We start from the raw sequence: 15,079 nt of genomic DNA on the forward strand, positions 1-15,079 counted from the left end.
TCTTTGTATGAAATTAATAAATCTACTCCTCTTCCTTTTGGTCAATGTTCAATCATATATATACATATATATATATATGATATTATGCATTTGCCGTAGTCATAGATTTTTACAGCACAAAAAGTGAACCTTAATTTATACAGATGAAAAAAATCACACACTTTGGAGGTCAGCCCTAGTGGTTGTAGGCATTTAGGGAGTAAAACAGCAGATGGAGAATCTCTGTCTATCCCTCTCTTTCTCAAATTGATCAATCAATCATTTTATTTTATTTTATTTTAATTTATTTGACAGGTAGAGTTATAGACAGTGAGAGAGAGAGAGAGAGAGAGAAAGAGAGAGAGAGAAAAGTCTTCCTTCCATCGGTTCACTCCCCAAATGGCTGCTACGGCTGGCGCACTGCGCCGATCCAAAGCTAGGAGCCAGGTGCTTACTCCTGGTCTCCCATGGGAGTGCAGGAGCCCAAGCACATGAGCCATCCTCTACTGCCCTCCAGGGCCACAGCAGAGAGCTGGACTGGAAGAGAAGCAACCAGGACTAGAACCTGGCACCCATATGGGATGCCAGTGCTGCAGGTGGAGGATTAAGCAATTGAGCCACGGTGTCGGTCGATCAATCAATCATTTTAAAAATCACATAAACAACCCATAAATGAATAACACATAAAAATGTCCTTAACATCATTGGTAATTAAGAAAATGCAAATTTAAACCACAATGAACTATGACATTAAACCAACTGGATGAATTAAAAACATGGATACTAACTGCTAATAAGAATTTGGAGAAACTGAGGTGCTCACACTGGTGGAAATATTAAAAGTTATAATTTTAGAAAATTGTTTAGTGTAATAAATACCTTATATCTCAGAATTTCTGCTCTGTACCAGTTACCTATGAGGAATGAAAATATGTGAGTATAGGGACTGGCGCTATGGTGTAGCTGGTAAAGCCTCTCCTGCAGTATCGGCATCCCATATGGGCTCTGATCTGAGTTCCAGCTGCTCCACTTCCGATCCAGCTCTCTGCTATGGCTGGGAAAGCAGTAGAAGACAGCCCAGGTCCTTAGGCCCCTGTACCCGCATGGGGGACCCGGAAGAAGCTCCTAGCTCCTGCCTTTGAATCGGTGCAGCTCCAGCCGTCACGGCCAGTTCGGAGTGAACCAGTGGATGGAAGACCGCTCTCTCTCTCTCTCTCTCTCTCTGCCTCTCCTTCTCTCTCTATGTAACTCTGACTTTCAAATAAATGAATAAATCTTTGAAAAAAACTTGCACTGTGCACCATAAAAGTGTACAAGTATTATTTAAAAAAGATATCCTCATCTGTTTTTTGTCCCATTAATTCCTTTAAACCGAATTCTACTAAAGCCACAAATGACAGGTATTTTCAATAACAGATATGTTCATGGGATAGTTCAATCTGATCTTCCCTGGAAGCCTCTCTGTCTCATGGACACTGTTCCTCCCTTTTTGCTCTACTGTCTACACTGACCACTCCAGTTCAGTGCCTTGCATGCTTCTTCCCTGTCCTGCCTTTAAGCATGAGGGTCTGTAGCATGGCATTAGGTCCCCCTTTCACTCTCCGCTCCATCTGTAAGTGACCACATCACCTTAGTACCAGGCATACAATGAAGAATCTCAGTTGTTACCTTCACCCATGGCTTTTGATGTTCATCCTAGACCCCAGTACTCAATGGCCAATAAGATTTCTGCAATTTGTTTTCTGAGACTTTGTAGGAAGGAGTTCTACTATTGTTTTCCTTCTCAGCATAAGTTGTGCTTAAAACTTCTGGTGTGATAACATCATTGTGCTTTATTTCTCTTTGTACTATTTCTTTTTTTTTCTTTTTTAAACCTTTATTTAGTAAATATAAATTTCCAAAGTACAGTTTATGGATTACAATGGTTTCCCCCACCATAACTTCCCTCAGGCAGTGGAGGATGGCCCAAATCCTTGGGCCCTGCACCCGCATGGGAGACCAGGAGAAGCACCTGGCTCCTGGCTTCGGATCAGCACAATGAGCCGGCCGCAGCGGCCATTGGAGGGTGAACCAACGGCAAAAAGGAAGACCTTTCTCTCTGTCTCTCTCTCTCACTATCCACTCTGCCTGTCAAAAACAAACAAACAAAAAAAGAAACTTCCCTCCCACTCGCACCCCTCCCATCTCCCGCTCCCTCTCCCATTCCATTCACATCAAGATTCATTTTCAATTATCTTTATGTACAGAAGACCGATTTAGTATATATTAAGTAAAGATTTCATCAGTTTGCACCCACACAGAAACACAAAGTGTAAAATACTGTTTCAGTACTAGTTATAGCATTACTTCACATTGGAGAACACAGTAAGGACAGATCCCACATGAGGAGTAAGTACACAGTGACTCCTGTTGTTGACTTAACAATTTGACACTCTTATTTATGAGTTGCCAAGGCTATGGAAGCCTTTTGAGTTCGCCGATTTCGATCTTATTCAGACAGGGTCATAGTCAAAGTGGAAGTTCTCTCCTCCCTTCGGAGAAGGGTACCTCCTTCTTTGATGGCCCTGTTCTTTCCACTGGAATCTCACTTGCAGAGATCTTTCATTTAGGTCTTCTTTTTTTTTTTTTTCTTTTTTCCAGAGTGTCTTGGCTTTCCATGCCTAAAATACTCTCATGGGCTCTTGAGCCAGATCCAACTGCCTTAAGGGCTGATTCTGAGGCCAGTGTTATTTAGGACGTCTGCCATTCTATGAGTCTGCTGTGTATCCCGCTTCCCATGTTGGATCATTCTCTCCATTTTTGATTCTATCAGTTAGTATTAGCAGACACTAGTCTTGTTTGTGTGATCCCTTTGACACTTAGACCTATCTAATACAGTGCTTATGCTGCTTTTGGCATAAAAATAACACTCTTAACACAGCAGGAACTGTGTTTGTTTTTCTTTTTTTTTTAAGATTTATTTTATTTGAAAGTCAGAGTTGCAGTGAGAGAGGGAGAGACAGAGAGATAGAGAGAGGAGAGAGGTCTTCCATCTGCTTGTTCACTCCCCAAATGGCCTCAATGACCAGAGCTGGGTGAAGCCCAAGCCAGCAGCCAGAAGCTTCATCTGGATCTCCCACATGGATGCAGGGTCTCAGAGACTTGGGTTATTCTCTGCTGCACATTAGCTGAGAGCTGAATCAGAAGTGAAGCAGCCGCAACTCAAAGTAGTGCTCATATGGGATGCCAGTGCTAAAGACAGTGGCTTAACCTGCTGTGCCACAGTGCTGGCCCACTGTGCTTATATTTCTTAATAGAAATTCCAAAAATCTGTCACCTTTATCTCACTTTATACATATACTGTGAATAGAATGATAAATATATAAATATTCTTAAAAGTATAAATATTAATAAATAATGTAAATATTACCATCCATTCATCAATTTATTTCTGAAAACCGGCATTTGAATTGAATTTTTAGAAAAAGGATATTCAAGTTTCATTTAAGAATTTAATAAAATATAAAATATAATATTTATTAAAATGACAGGTGAGCATGTTTCTAGTTCCAATGCAATGTTAAATGTGAAAATCTGTTATGTGAAAAGTATAAATATTATAAGAAACAAAAAATAAATAAATAAGTATATATTCAATAATGAATATCAGGGATGTCATCTCTTAGGGATTGATACCCCTGGAGCTGAATGTTTTTAACATACACTTCCTTAATATACTGACAAAGTATCTCTTAAATTAATCCAATAAATTCTGTGAATTGAATAAGAGCCATTAGAAATGACCAAATACACATGTACAAGTGTGATAGGGGAGATCAGTCAATGAGAACCATCTCAGGATGACGCCAGGTCTCCATCCTTGCTTCTTAAGCTTTCCTGCAAGTCTGCTGTTGAGGAGAAGGCTCTCATGATTTCCATTCTGACGAGTTCCCAGGCACAGCCACTGTGTTTCTTCTCCTCCAGGTAGAGACGGATTCTCTGGAAGTACCTCTTCAGCATCAGCGTTGGGCTGTCAGCCGTCAGGACAGAGTCTTCCTCTGCCATGGCCTGTACCAAGCAGGTCTCCAGGCCTTGCAGCTGCTGATGAAGTGCAGTGTGCAGTTCCTCCAGCAGGGTGTTGTTCCAGGCAGCAGAGGAGCGCGCTGTGTGGAAGAGGTTGAAGATCTGCTGCAGCATCTCGTGCAGGACAGACACGGTCTGGTTCTTCTGGAACTGGCTGCCGTTCACCACCTCCCGCGGGAACTGGAAGTCTCTTCTGTCCTTGAGACACAAGACAGGGGAGACCCTCCTCATCTGGCCCAGAAGCACCAAGGTCGTCCTGCTCAGAGGGGCAGAGTTGTGAGGCAGGTCACAGCCCAGAGATCCAACAGGGCCATAGCTGCACAGCACCAGGGCTGTCAGCAGAGGGAGTAGCTGGGCCATGGGGAAATGAGGCTGCTGCTGTCCTGGCTGAGCTGGGGTCTGGGTGAACCTTGGACTCTAGGTTCTCTGAAGACATTCTGTCTGTGCACGCTTTTATATCATACAGAAAAGATTTTCATTTTCTGAACATTTCTCTATCTGTGCTTTTACTTCCCTTTTTTGTTTTCATTTGTGTATTTTCCATATGATCTAATAAAGTGACATCAGGCTACATCATTATATTCTCAAAAGAAGTTTAAATTTTCCAATAAACTTCAGGTGTGCCAATCCAAAGAGATGTGTACAGACAAAAGCATCAGTTAGAAGTATGTTTGTCTGTAAATAATGAACGAGCTTCTCCACTGTTTCTCTTCCTTCCAGAACACACTCATGTAGGTCCATGTGATTTTGCTTTACTGGAGCTTCAAGTTCAGGAACAGTGTAGACATTGCCCTTCTTTGTAGTGTTTGCTTACTGTAGATTGGCAGTGTTCCTAAGGCTGTGACAATGCCTCTAGGAAGAATCTGGTTGTTTTGAGGAGCATATGATGTAGTTATTCTAAACCCAAGATAATACCATTTCCCAAGAATCAACTCATAGAAGAGGCAGTTATCACATCAGATAATACTCTCTCCTCTGGAGTGCCAGGGTTAACTTACAGATGCATTCACTGATAACAGCTTGCCATATCTTGATGACTTTAGAATGCCTCTACCAAGGAGGGAATTTTTTCTCTATTGACAGAATAATAAATACACCAAGATGCTTGCTCTTGCCCCTAGAGATTTGTGTGAAGGACCCTGGCACCCAGTAGTGCCCTCGTTCTCTCCTGACCCCATGTTCTCAGGTATCAAAAATGTCAACAGCCTTCAGATGCTAATAGCTAACATTTGTTCTGTCTATGTTGGGAAAGTCTTCCAACTATACTGATTTTGTAAATAATTATTCAGTAGTGAATAATTTTTATTTTGTTAAATACGGTGTTTGCTGTCCAAAGATTTTACTTAAACCACTGAACACTTGTTACCCTCAAAGTGTCTGAGATGGCCACTGGGCAATCAGTGATGATGTTGCTCTCATAAGAAGTCCATGTTACAGGGGCCGGCACTGTGACTCACTTGGTTAATCCTCCGCCTGCGGCGCCAGCATCTCATATGGGCGCAGGGTTCTAGTCCCAGCTGCTCCTCTTCCAGTCCAACTCTCTGCTGTGGCCCGGGAGGACAGTGGAAGATGGCCCAAGGGCTTGGGCCCCTGCACTCACATGGGAGACTAGGAAGAGGCTCCAGGCTCCTGGCTCCTGGCTTCGGATCATCAGAGCTCCGGCTGTTGTGGCCATTTGGGGAGTGAACCAATGGAAGGAAGACCTTTCTCTCTATTTCTCTCTCTCACTGTCTATAACTCTACCTGTGGAAAAAAAAAGAAGTCTATATTACAGAAACCAGAGGCCTTTGGTTATTCCTCCAGGCAGCGTGAGTCTATTGGTGACTTCTTTATCACATAGTGGTTTACTGGGAAGGGCTGGTGGTGCTACTGTTGTATCATCTTCTACTTTTTCTCGAGGTTAATGCAGAACAAAGAAAAGTAAAAGAAAGACCAAGGGAGCTGCACCATTATGATGTATTATTTCAATACCTTATATTTTCATTTCTTTCTTAGTTCAACTTTCCTAGAAAGCAAAACTTGCCAGTTGTTTTTGAGCAAAAGGAAAAAATGCAACTGTGATAGCCATGAAAATGAAATAAGGGAAATGATCTACGATGACACAAGAGCAAAGAATAAATTAGTAGAATTCAAAACTACCACACTGGGAGCAAGGGACCGTGGCTGGGGGCAAGGGGGAATGGAGGCCATTGATGATGAGCACAAAGGCAGGAAAGTGGCCGCTTATGCCAGAAGTTCCAAGATGAGTCCATCCCAGATCAGGGGACAGCCATCAGCTGTGCAAGGCCAGCCTGACTCTGCTTCCATTCAATCCACCTGATATCAGCTTTGAGAAGAAAAGGGAGGAGTCACACCAACCACCTTGCAAGAGACTGAAAACCAGCCTCAGTCACTAGATAATTAATCTTCTCTGGCAGGCCAGTGGATATTAGTGCTGTCTGAGCACTCTACCTGGTTAACAGTCCTCCTAGGCAATGAGAAGACTGTCTTGTGAAATCGAGAATTAATATAGAACTGCATGATCCCAAGAGTCTACTTTAATCTGGAAAATAATAATAATGATAATATTGAAAATGATAGCACCAATATTTCTTGTATGTTAAAATTTTGTATCAGCCATCCTTTTAATCTTTGGAAATATTAACCCTTTCAATAGTGCTATCAAGATTACATTGTTTATATAATCGGTTGGAGATAAATATATGTGTAGAGGGACAGAATACAGATCTGAGGTCAAAATCTTGGAGAGAGTTGAGATAATGACTTGTTTGGAAGAACCCATTATACAAATTGAAGAATAGATATGACCATGGAATTTGTAAACCAAAGAGGGTCCATGGCACTAAATCCATAGAACAGAGAGGGTGAGTGACCAAGGATTCTGAGTTCTATTTCCAAGACTAAAGGTTCATTATACCAGGGGCTAGCGCTATGACATAGAAGGTTAAACCCCCATTTGCAGTACCGGCAACTCATACGAGTGCCAGTTTGAGCCCTGGCTGCTCCACTTCCGATCCAGCTCCCTACTGATGCACCTGGGAAAGCAGCAGAAGATGGCCCAAGTACTTGAACCCCTGCACTCATGGGAGAGACCTAGGTGAAGCTCCTGGCTCCTGGCTTCTGCATGGCCCAGCCAATGGTCATTGTGGCCATTTGGGGAGTGAACCAGTGGATGGAAGGTCTCTCACTTTCTCTCTTTCTCTCTCTCTAACTCTGCCTTTCAAATAAATAAATCTTTATTTAAAAAAAAAAAAAAAAAGGTTTGCTGCTCCCATTGAGTGGAACTGCCTTTTTGTTATGTGTTTGTCAATCTTGACCAGTAGATGGCGGTCCTCCTCTGTAAATCTAATAGTCCGCAAAGTACAAGGAACTCTCTTCTCTTTCCTTTTTACTGCAACTTCTGTTACATCACAGAAATATTTATTAGGAGGAAAAAAAGCCTCTCGTATAGGAATTTCTGAGAAATTAGAAATTTCACTCAAATTTTGCTTTCAGTTGGTGTACAATGGGCATCTGGAATCCACAAGGAAACTGGGAGCAGATGTATGACTGGGCACCTAACAATCCAGAAACAGAAGAAAATAAACATAAAATGTACCAGAAGAAAACAATAGAGTTACAAGTGAAAATCAGGGAAATAGAAAATAGAAAAACTGTAAAGCAAATTAAAGGATCCAAAAGCTTGTTTTGAAAAATACATCCCCAAAAGCAAATATCATGATTTCTCTATTAGTTGCAGCTAATATAGAGAGTACAAAAAAAGTAATGTATATTGAGCTAAACTGACATCTTGTGATTTGATTATTGTCTATAACTCTTGTTTATAGCCCTGTGGAATAGTTATCTATTTACCTTTTACTTGTAGAGCTCTTTGTATAGAGCCTGTGATTATAACATAAATTGAAAGTATGTTATTGCAAAAAAATTATTTTAGAAAAGGAAAGAGTAGGAAAGGAGGTAATTATGATTCTATTCTTGGAATTATATCAATGAAATTCATGAAATCTGTTTTCTATATATTAATAAATTAAAAATGTAAAAAAAAAATTAAAAACCTTAGTAACTTACAAAACTCTAGAGGAAAAATAAGAGAGGAAATGATTTACCATATTTCTATTATTCATCTTTCCATTTGTCCTGTCTTGTTTCTACCCCATAAATTCTTCCCAACTAGAAATCACTGAAGTTACCAGTTATGTTTATGTTTCCAGATCTGCTGATAATCCTAACCTCACCTAAATGCACCACTCTATTTTTGAACAATTTGTTTTCTTCTTCAGTCTTTTCTAACAATCATTTCCCCCGATTGCCTACTCCACCTGCATGCCATTGACAGATTCTGCTTCTCTCCTTTGAACTTACAGTTGAAAATCTCTTAAGATTTAGGTCATCTTCTCATTCTACACCCTACTCATAAGTAAATATCCATTACCATGCTCTAATTTCCAAGTATGTAACACACATTGCAAAGTACTATCTCTGGGTCATACACTGTTGAGGATTCCAGATCCACCACATATACATCTACCAATGGTATGTCTATCTGTAAATACTTCATAGCAACTTTGTAGAGTACATCTGCTGTGTTCCTCTATTGACATCTCTCTTTCAAGCTTCTGGTGAGAGAATCCCTTGTTCTTTATGACGAAATGGACATGAAACATAATAGAAATTCATTAAGCATGATTATCATTTGGTCCAAGGGGATATATTTAGCATCAAAACAATCACATAATCTTTTCCAAAACATGCAGTTTTTTTAAAAAGATTTTTTTATTTATTTGAAAGCCAGAGTTACACAGAGAGAGGAGAGGCAGAGAGAAAGAGAGAGAGAGAGAGAGAGAGAGAGAGAGAGAGAGAGGTCTTCCATCTGATGGTTCACTCTCCAATTGGCTGCAATGGCCAGAGCTGCACCAATTTGAATCCAGGAGCCTCCTCCAGATATCCCACGCGGGTTAGGGGCCCAAGGACTTGGGCCATCCTCCACTGCTTTCCCAGGCCATAGCAGAGAGCTGGATCGGAAGTGGAGCAGCTGGGACCAGAATCGGTACCCATATGGGGTGCCAGTGCTTCAGGCCAGGGCGTTAACTCGCTGCTCCACAGCGCTGGCCCTGGCATGCAGTTTTTAAATATATCACACCTAGGATGTCTTAAAGTAAATAAATGAATATATGAATATACTAGAGTTTTTAAGCGTATTAATTATAGTACCTTCAGGCCGGCGCTGCGGCTCACTAGGTTAATCCTCTGCCTGCGGTGCCGGCACACCAGGTTCTAGTCCTGGTCAGGGCACCAGTTCTGTCCCGGTTGCTCCTCTTCCAGTCCAGCTCTCTGCTGTGGCCCGGGGAAGGCAATGGAGGATGGCCCAAGTCCTTGGGCCCTGCACCCACATAGGAGACCAGGAGGAAGCACCTGGCTCCTGGCTTCAGATCAGCTCAGCACGCCAGCAGTTGAGGCCATTTGAGGGGTGAACAAATGGAAGGAAGACCTTTCTCTCTGTCTCTCTCTCTCTCTAACTCTGCCTGTCAAAAAAAAAAAAAAGAAAGAAAATTATAGTACCTTCAAATTCTTCATTTGATAACATCAAAATTTATGCCAAATCTAAATCCAGTTCTAATGCTTACTTTGTCTTTTCAAATTATGTGTTTCACTTTTTAGTAGACTGTAAATTTTCATTAAAAGTTGAACATGGTGGACTGAGTAAAAGGAACTGAGGTAAATCAGGTTTTCATATATGATTTTGTATTTGTTTTCCTGTGAATTAGGCTGAGTTGTTATTTCCCTGCAGACAACTTCCTACATAAATTCTGAAACTTGCAGTTCTTTTCAGTTGTAATCCCATGTAATGTAGTTCCTATCTTATAGGGTTGCTGTGTGGGTTAACTGAGGAAATCTACAATCAGGGCTTGGAATATAGGATGTGTTAAATAAAATAGTTACAGCTATTTAAAAATACTAACAAACCAAATTCAACAGTATATTTAAGTGAATATACAACATGATCAAGTGGCATTTACTCCTGGAATGCAAGGATGGTTCAACACATAAAAAAAATCCATCAGTGTAATACATCATAATAACAAAATGAAGGAAAAAAAAAACACATAATTATCTCAACTGGTACAGCAAAAGAATTTGATAAAATTCAATATCCCTTAATTATAAATACACTCAATGAACATGGAATGGAAGGAGACCACCTCTATTAAACCACATATGTAAAACCTACAACTACTGTTATACTCCATCATGAAAGACAGAAAACTTTTCCTTTAAGATTAGGAACAATGCAAGAATAGCACTTTGTCTCCTCATATTCAACATAGTACTCAAGGTCCTACCCAGAGCAATTGGCAATAAAAATAAATAAAGGACATTTAAATTACAATGGAATAAGTAAAATTATCTGTGCTTACCAGTTATATGATCTTCTATGTTGAAACTCTTAATGAGTCTAAACATACACACAGAGGCTGGTAGAACTAATAAATCAACTATATAAATGTGCAGGAGACAAAATGGACTCATGAAAATTAGTGGCATACCTGCTACAGTTTGAGTAGGATTTGCCTCCCCCACTTCCCACCAAAACTCATGCAGACATTGAAACCTCCAAGTCACGGTGAGCATTTGGCTTAGTAGTTAAGATGCCCCTTGGGACACCTGTGTTTGTTATGGAAGTACCTATGTTTAAGCCCTGGTTCCACTCCTGATTCCAGCTTCCTGCTAATGTACACTTTTGGAGGGAGCTGTTGATGGCTCAAATATTTGAGTCCCTGCCATCAATTTGTGGAACCTGGATTGAGTTCCAAGTTCCTTGGTGTTGCAGCCCAGCCCAGATGTTGTAGACATTTAGGAAGTGTACAAGCAGATGGGAGCTCTCTCTCTCTCTCTCTCTCTCTCTCTCTCTCTCTCTCCCTCCCTCCCCCAAATAAACACATAAGTAAATACATAAAATAAACTCCAAAGTCTAATATTAATGATTAATGGCTTAATGTTAATGTACTAAAGGCAGAGATTTGACCTAATTATGATAACTGGAAGGTGTGACTAATGGGAGATCTTTAGGTCACTGGGGACTTTCCCTTGGAAGGTAGTTCACATAAGAGGGTTTGTAATCTTACATGAGCATATTGCTTGTCTCTGCTGTTTCATCTGCCAGATGCTCATTCCTCTGCACACACTCTGGCATTGTTAACCTCCCCCAGACACCAGCCTAATGAGGCCACTTGATCTTGGACAGGGACTTAACAAAGTACAAACCAAAATATATATCTTCTTTTCTTCTGAGTTGCTCCTATCAGTTATTCTACTTAAAATAATGAAATCCATCTATACACTAATAATAAACAATCTTAGAAGAATTAATGCCATTTACAAGAGCATCAAAATGAACTTAGGAACAACACTTAGGAACAAATTTAACCCAGGAAATGTGTGGGCTGACATCCCTAGGCTCGAAAAGGCACAAGTTCCACCACACTGTTGAGGTTTTTGTTGTGCATCCTGGAGAAGACGCAATAGCCTCCAGCTGCACTGTTACCACTAACTCAAGTAATGTTTGTAAAACTCATACCTAATAAATCATTTAGGACAGCCAACTGCTTAAAGGGGTTATTTGTCTGTTAAAAGTAGCCTCCCAATAATTTCATGAATTCTTTTTCAAATTATGAAAGTTAAAAGTGCAATAATGTTTGAAGACTAAGTTGTGTATCTTGTTTCTAACAAAATAAACTCCGTCTTTATCTTATTAGGGAGTTAATATGTCAGTGTTTAAAACATGCTGTGCGATATAAATGTAAAATCAATTCTTTAAAAGATGGAAAAAAGAAATAAGATCAATATGGCAAATAATTTCAAAATAGTAATCTTATTAAAATTTATTTGATTCCTGGTAAATATGTATATGTTGTTAATAAGGAAGGAAATTAAATTGCAATAAGAGGTCCTAGGAAAATTAGCACCCCAAAACAAGGTAAATTTTCATATAATACATTTTTAGAATGCTGATGGAATATAGAATTAAATTTACAGATAGATATACAAGAAAATAAACTTATTATGTATAAAATAAAAAGAGCCAATTGACTAGAGAAAGGTGTGGTTATATGTCCTAGACAATGCCTGAGAACAGTTCAGCTTTTTGTGCATAGGTGAAATAAAAACAAATGTCCTTCAAAGGAATATAACTATAATTTCAGAAAATATGCAATGATTAGAAATGAAGAAATTTCAGGGGCCGGCGCCGTGGCTCAATTTGATAATCCTCCACCTGCGGCGCCGGCATCCTACATGGGCACCGGATTCTAGTCCCGGTTGCTCCTCTTCCAGTCCAGCTCTCTGCTGTGGCCTGGGAAGGCAATGGAGTATGGCCCAAGTGCTTGGGCCCCTGCACCCGCATGGGAGACCAGGAGGAAGCATCTGGCTCCTGGTTTCAGATCGGCGTAGTTCCGGCCATAGAGGCCATTTGAGGGGTGAACAAACGGAAGGAAGACCTTTCTCTCTGTCTCTCTCTCTCACTGTCTAACTCATCTGTCAAATAATTTTAAAAAAGGAAAAGAAATGAATAAATTTTAAATAAGTGATGTAAATGATAAACATAAAGCTAGAGTTAACAGATAAAGTCAAATTTGATGGAGAAAAGAACTGAAACTAGCAAGCAAATAGGGTACTAATGAAATTTACTACAAAGCAATATTAATTAGAACAATGATGAATCACTGTTTTGATAAATAATTACTATTTCCAAATAAATAAATTAAATTTTAAACAACGCTTAGGTGAACGACAACTTAAATCAAATATTAAAAATATCCAATACTTGTGGTAAATGTAATCAATAACAATGTCTTGGACACTTAAAATTTGCTATGGAAGTTTATCTTGACTCTTCATTTCCCACCCAAAAATTCAATAACTATGTCAGGTTATGAATATGCTAATTACCTTGATTGTGGGAATCATGACACAAGATATACTTGTACAACTTAAATAACACACATTTGTTTATTTATTAAACCAGACATCAGTTTTTTAAAAAAAATTTTCAAAAGTTTATTCCATTTAGTCCATTCTTTGAAAATTATTCTCAGAAACCATGGAAAAAATGCATGAAAATGTTAACATTCTCATCTAGGTGTCAATTTATTTCTCAACTCCACTTTAAAAAAAAATCTTCCTCAGATGATTTTCTGTGCATAGTATACCCAGTTCTGTTGCCTGTGTTTCTCTTTTATACTATTCCCATCTCATTTCTGTGCCAGTAATTCCACCCAACCAGAGCCTCCCAAGGTCACTGCTCGTGTCTGTTTTCAGGTCCACTGGGACAGTTCAGTCCTCCTCTTCCCTGAAAGCACCGCTGCCTTCCCTCCATCAGACTCCCCCCATGCTTTTCCAAATCTCTTTCCCTGGCTATTCCACCTCAGTGCCTTTTGCATGTTCCCCTTCTCTTCCCTGCCTTTGAATGTTGAGGGTCTACAGGTCAAAGTGTAGGACCTCGTCTCATTGTCTTTTCTATTTACAAGGGAACACATCCATTCTATGCCTTCATCACCAAGCATATGATAAAAAATCCAAGTCGATACTCTCACCCATGGCATCTTCTGTTCATTCTAGACCCGTATTTTAACTGCCCATAAGATGTCTGCTCTTGTAAGTCTCTCAGGAACTTTACAAAGAACATTTAATATGTTTTTCCTTCTAAGAATCATTCATACCCAATGCTTCTGGTATCAGGAGATGTTTTCTGTTTACCTCTCCTTGTTGTATTTAATAGAGTTGAAATAACATATACATTAGTAGGCATTTTCTGTCTCCTTTCTTGTAAGACTAGGAGTTTCTTTAAAACAAAGAAAAAAATTATTTTATTTATTTGAAAGGCAGAATTACAGAAACAGAGAGGAAGATAGATTTTCTATCCACTGGCTCACTCCCCAAATGGCTACAACTGCCAGGGCTGGGCCAAACAAGAGCCAGGAGCTAGGAGTTTCTTCCTAGTCTCCCATATGGGTGCAGGGGCCCAAGCACTTGGGCTATCTTCTGCTGCTTTCCCATGTGCATTAGCAGGGGACTGGATTGGAAGGGCAGCAGCCAGGACTCGAACCTGCACCAATGTGGGATGCCAGAATTGCAGGGAGCAGCTTAGCCCACTATGACACAACACCATGCCCAAGACTAGGAGTTTCAACACAGCAGGAACTGTTTGCTATAGTCACCTGCCTATATTTTTTGAAGGAAATTCCATTATTTGCCACTTACCCAATTTATGTATATATTGATGTATTTTATCATCCTTTCTTCACTTTGGTTCCTGCTATGGTTTAGATATTAGTTTAAGTGTCTGCCAAGGGCCCATGGGTTAAAAATTTTACCCGCAAAGTCTAGAGTTAATGGTACAACAAGGGTAGAAGCTTAATCCAATTATGTTGATTAAAGGGTGGGCTTTGGGAAGGCTGTTGGGTCAGGTGCCATGTTCCAAATATGGTGGTTTTAAAGGGACAGACAAACCCTCCCTCTCCTTGCCACAGGATGCTATGAGTCATCTCAGTGCTGTAGCATCAAAAAAAAATCACCAAAGGTCAAAGCAATGTGAATGCAAAATTTATGAACCAAGGCCGGCGCCGCGGCTCAATAGACTAATCCACCTTGCAGCGCCGGCACACGGGGTTCTAGTCCCGGTCGGGGCGCCGGATTCTATCCCGGTTGCCCCTCTTCCAGGCCAGCTCTCTGCTGTGGCCCGGGAGTGCAGTGGAGGATGGCCCAAGTGCTTGGGCCCTGAACCACATGGGAGACCAGGATAAGCACCTGGCTCCTGGCTTCGGATCAGCGTGGTGCGCCGGCCACAGCGCACCTGCCGCAGCGGCCATTGGAGGGTGAACCAATGGCAAAGGAAGACCTTTCCCTCTCTCTCTCTTTCTCACTGTCCACTCTGCCTGCCAAAAAAAAATTTATGAACCAAAATAAATAATTTCTCTTTACAAAATTGGCTTCTCCAGGATACTTCAGTGTAGTAAATAAAAGCTGACTAGTACAATTTATA

At 40.4% G+C, this 15,079-nt stretch overlaps 1 protein-coding gene across 1 annotated transcript; it reads right to left on the reverse strand.

Annotated features, from left to right (window-relative positions):
* Positions 1–3,813: 3,813 nt before the first annotated feature.
* LOC133771813 (interferon omega-1-like) lies at positions 3,814–4,401 on the reverse strand. The gene has a single exon (XM_062208132.1). The coding sequence runs from the start codon at positions 4,399–4,401 to the stop codon at positions 3,814–3,816; it is 588 nt and encodes a 195-aa protein (XP_062064116.1).
* Between the last annotated feature and the right edge of the window lie 10,678 nt (positions 4,402–15,079).

The sequence above is a fragment of the Lepus europaeus genome, chromosome 12 (assembly GCF_033115175.1).
Source record: "Lepus europaeus isolate LE1 chromosome 12, mLepTim1.pri, whole genome shotgun sequence".
Classification (NCBI taxonomy): domain Eukaryota; kingdom Metazoa; phylum Chordata; class Mammalia; order Lagomorpha; family Leporidae; genus Lepus; species Lepus europaeus.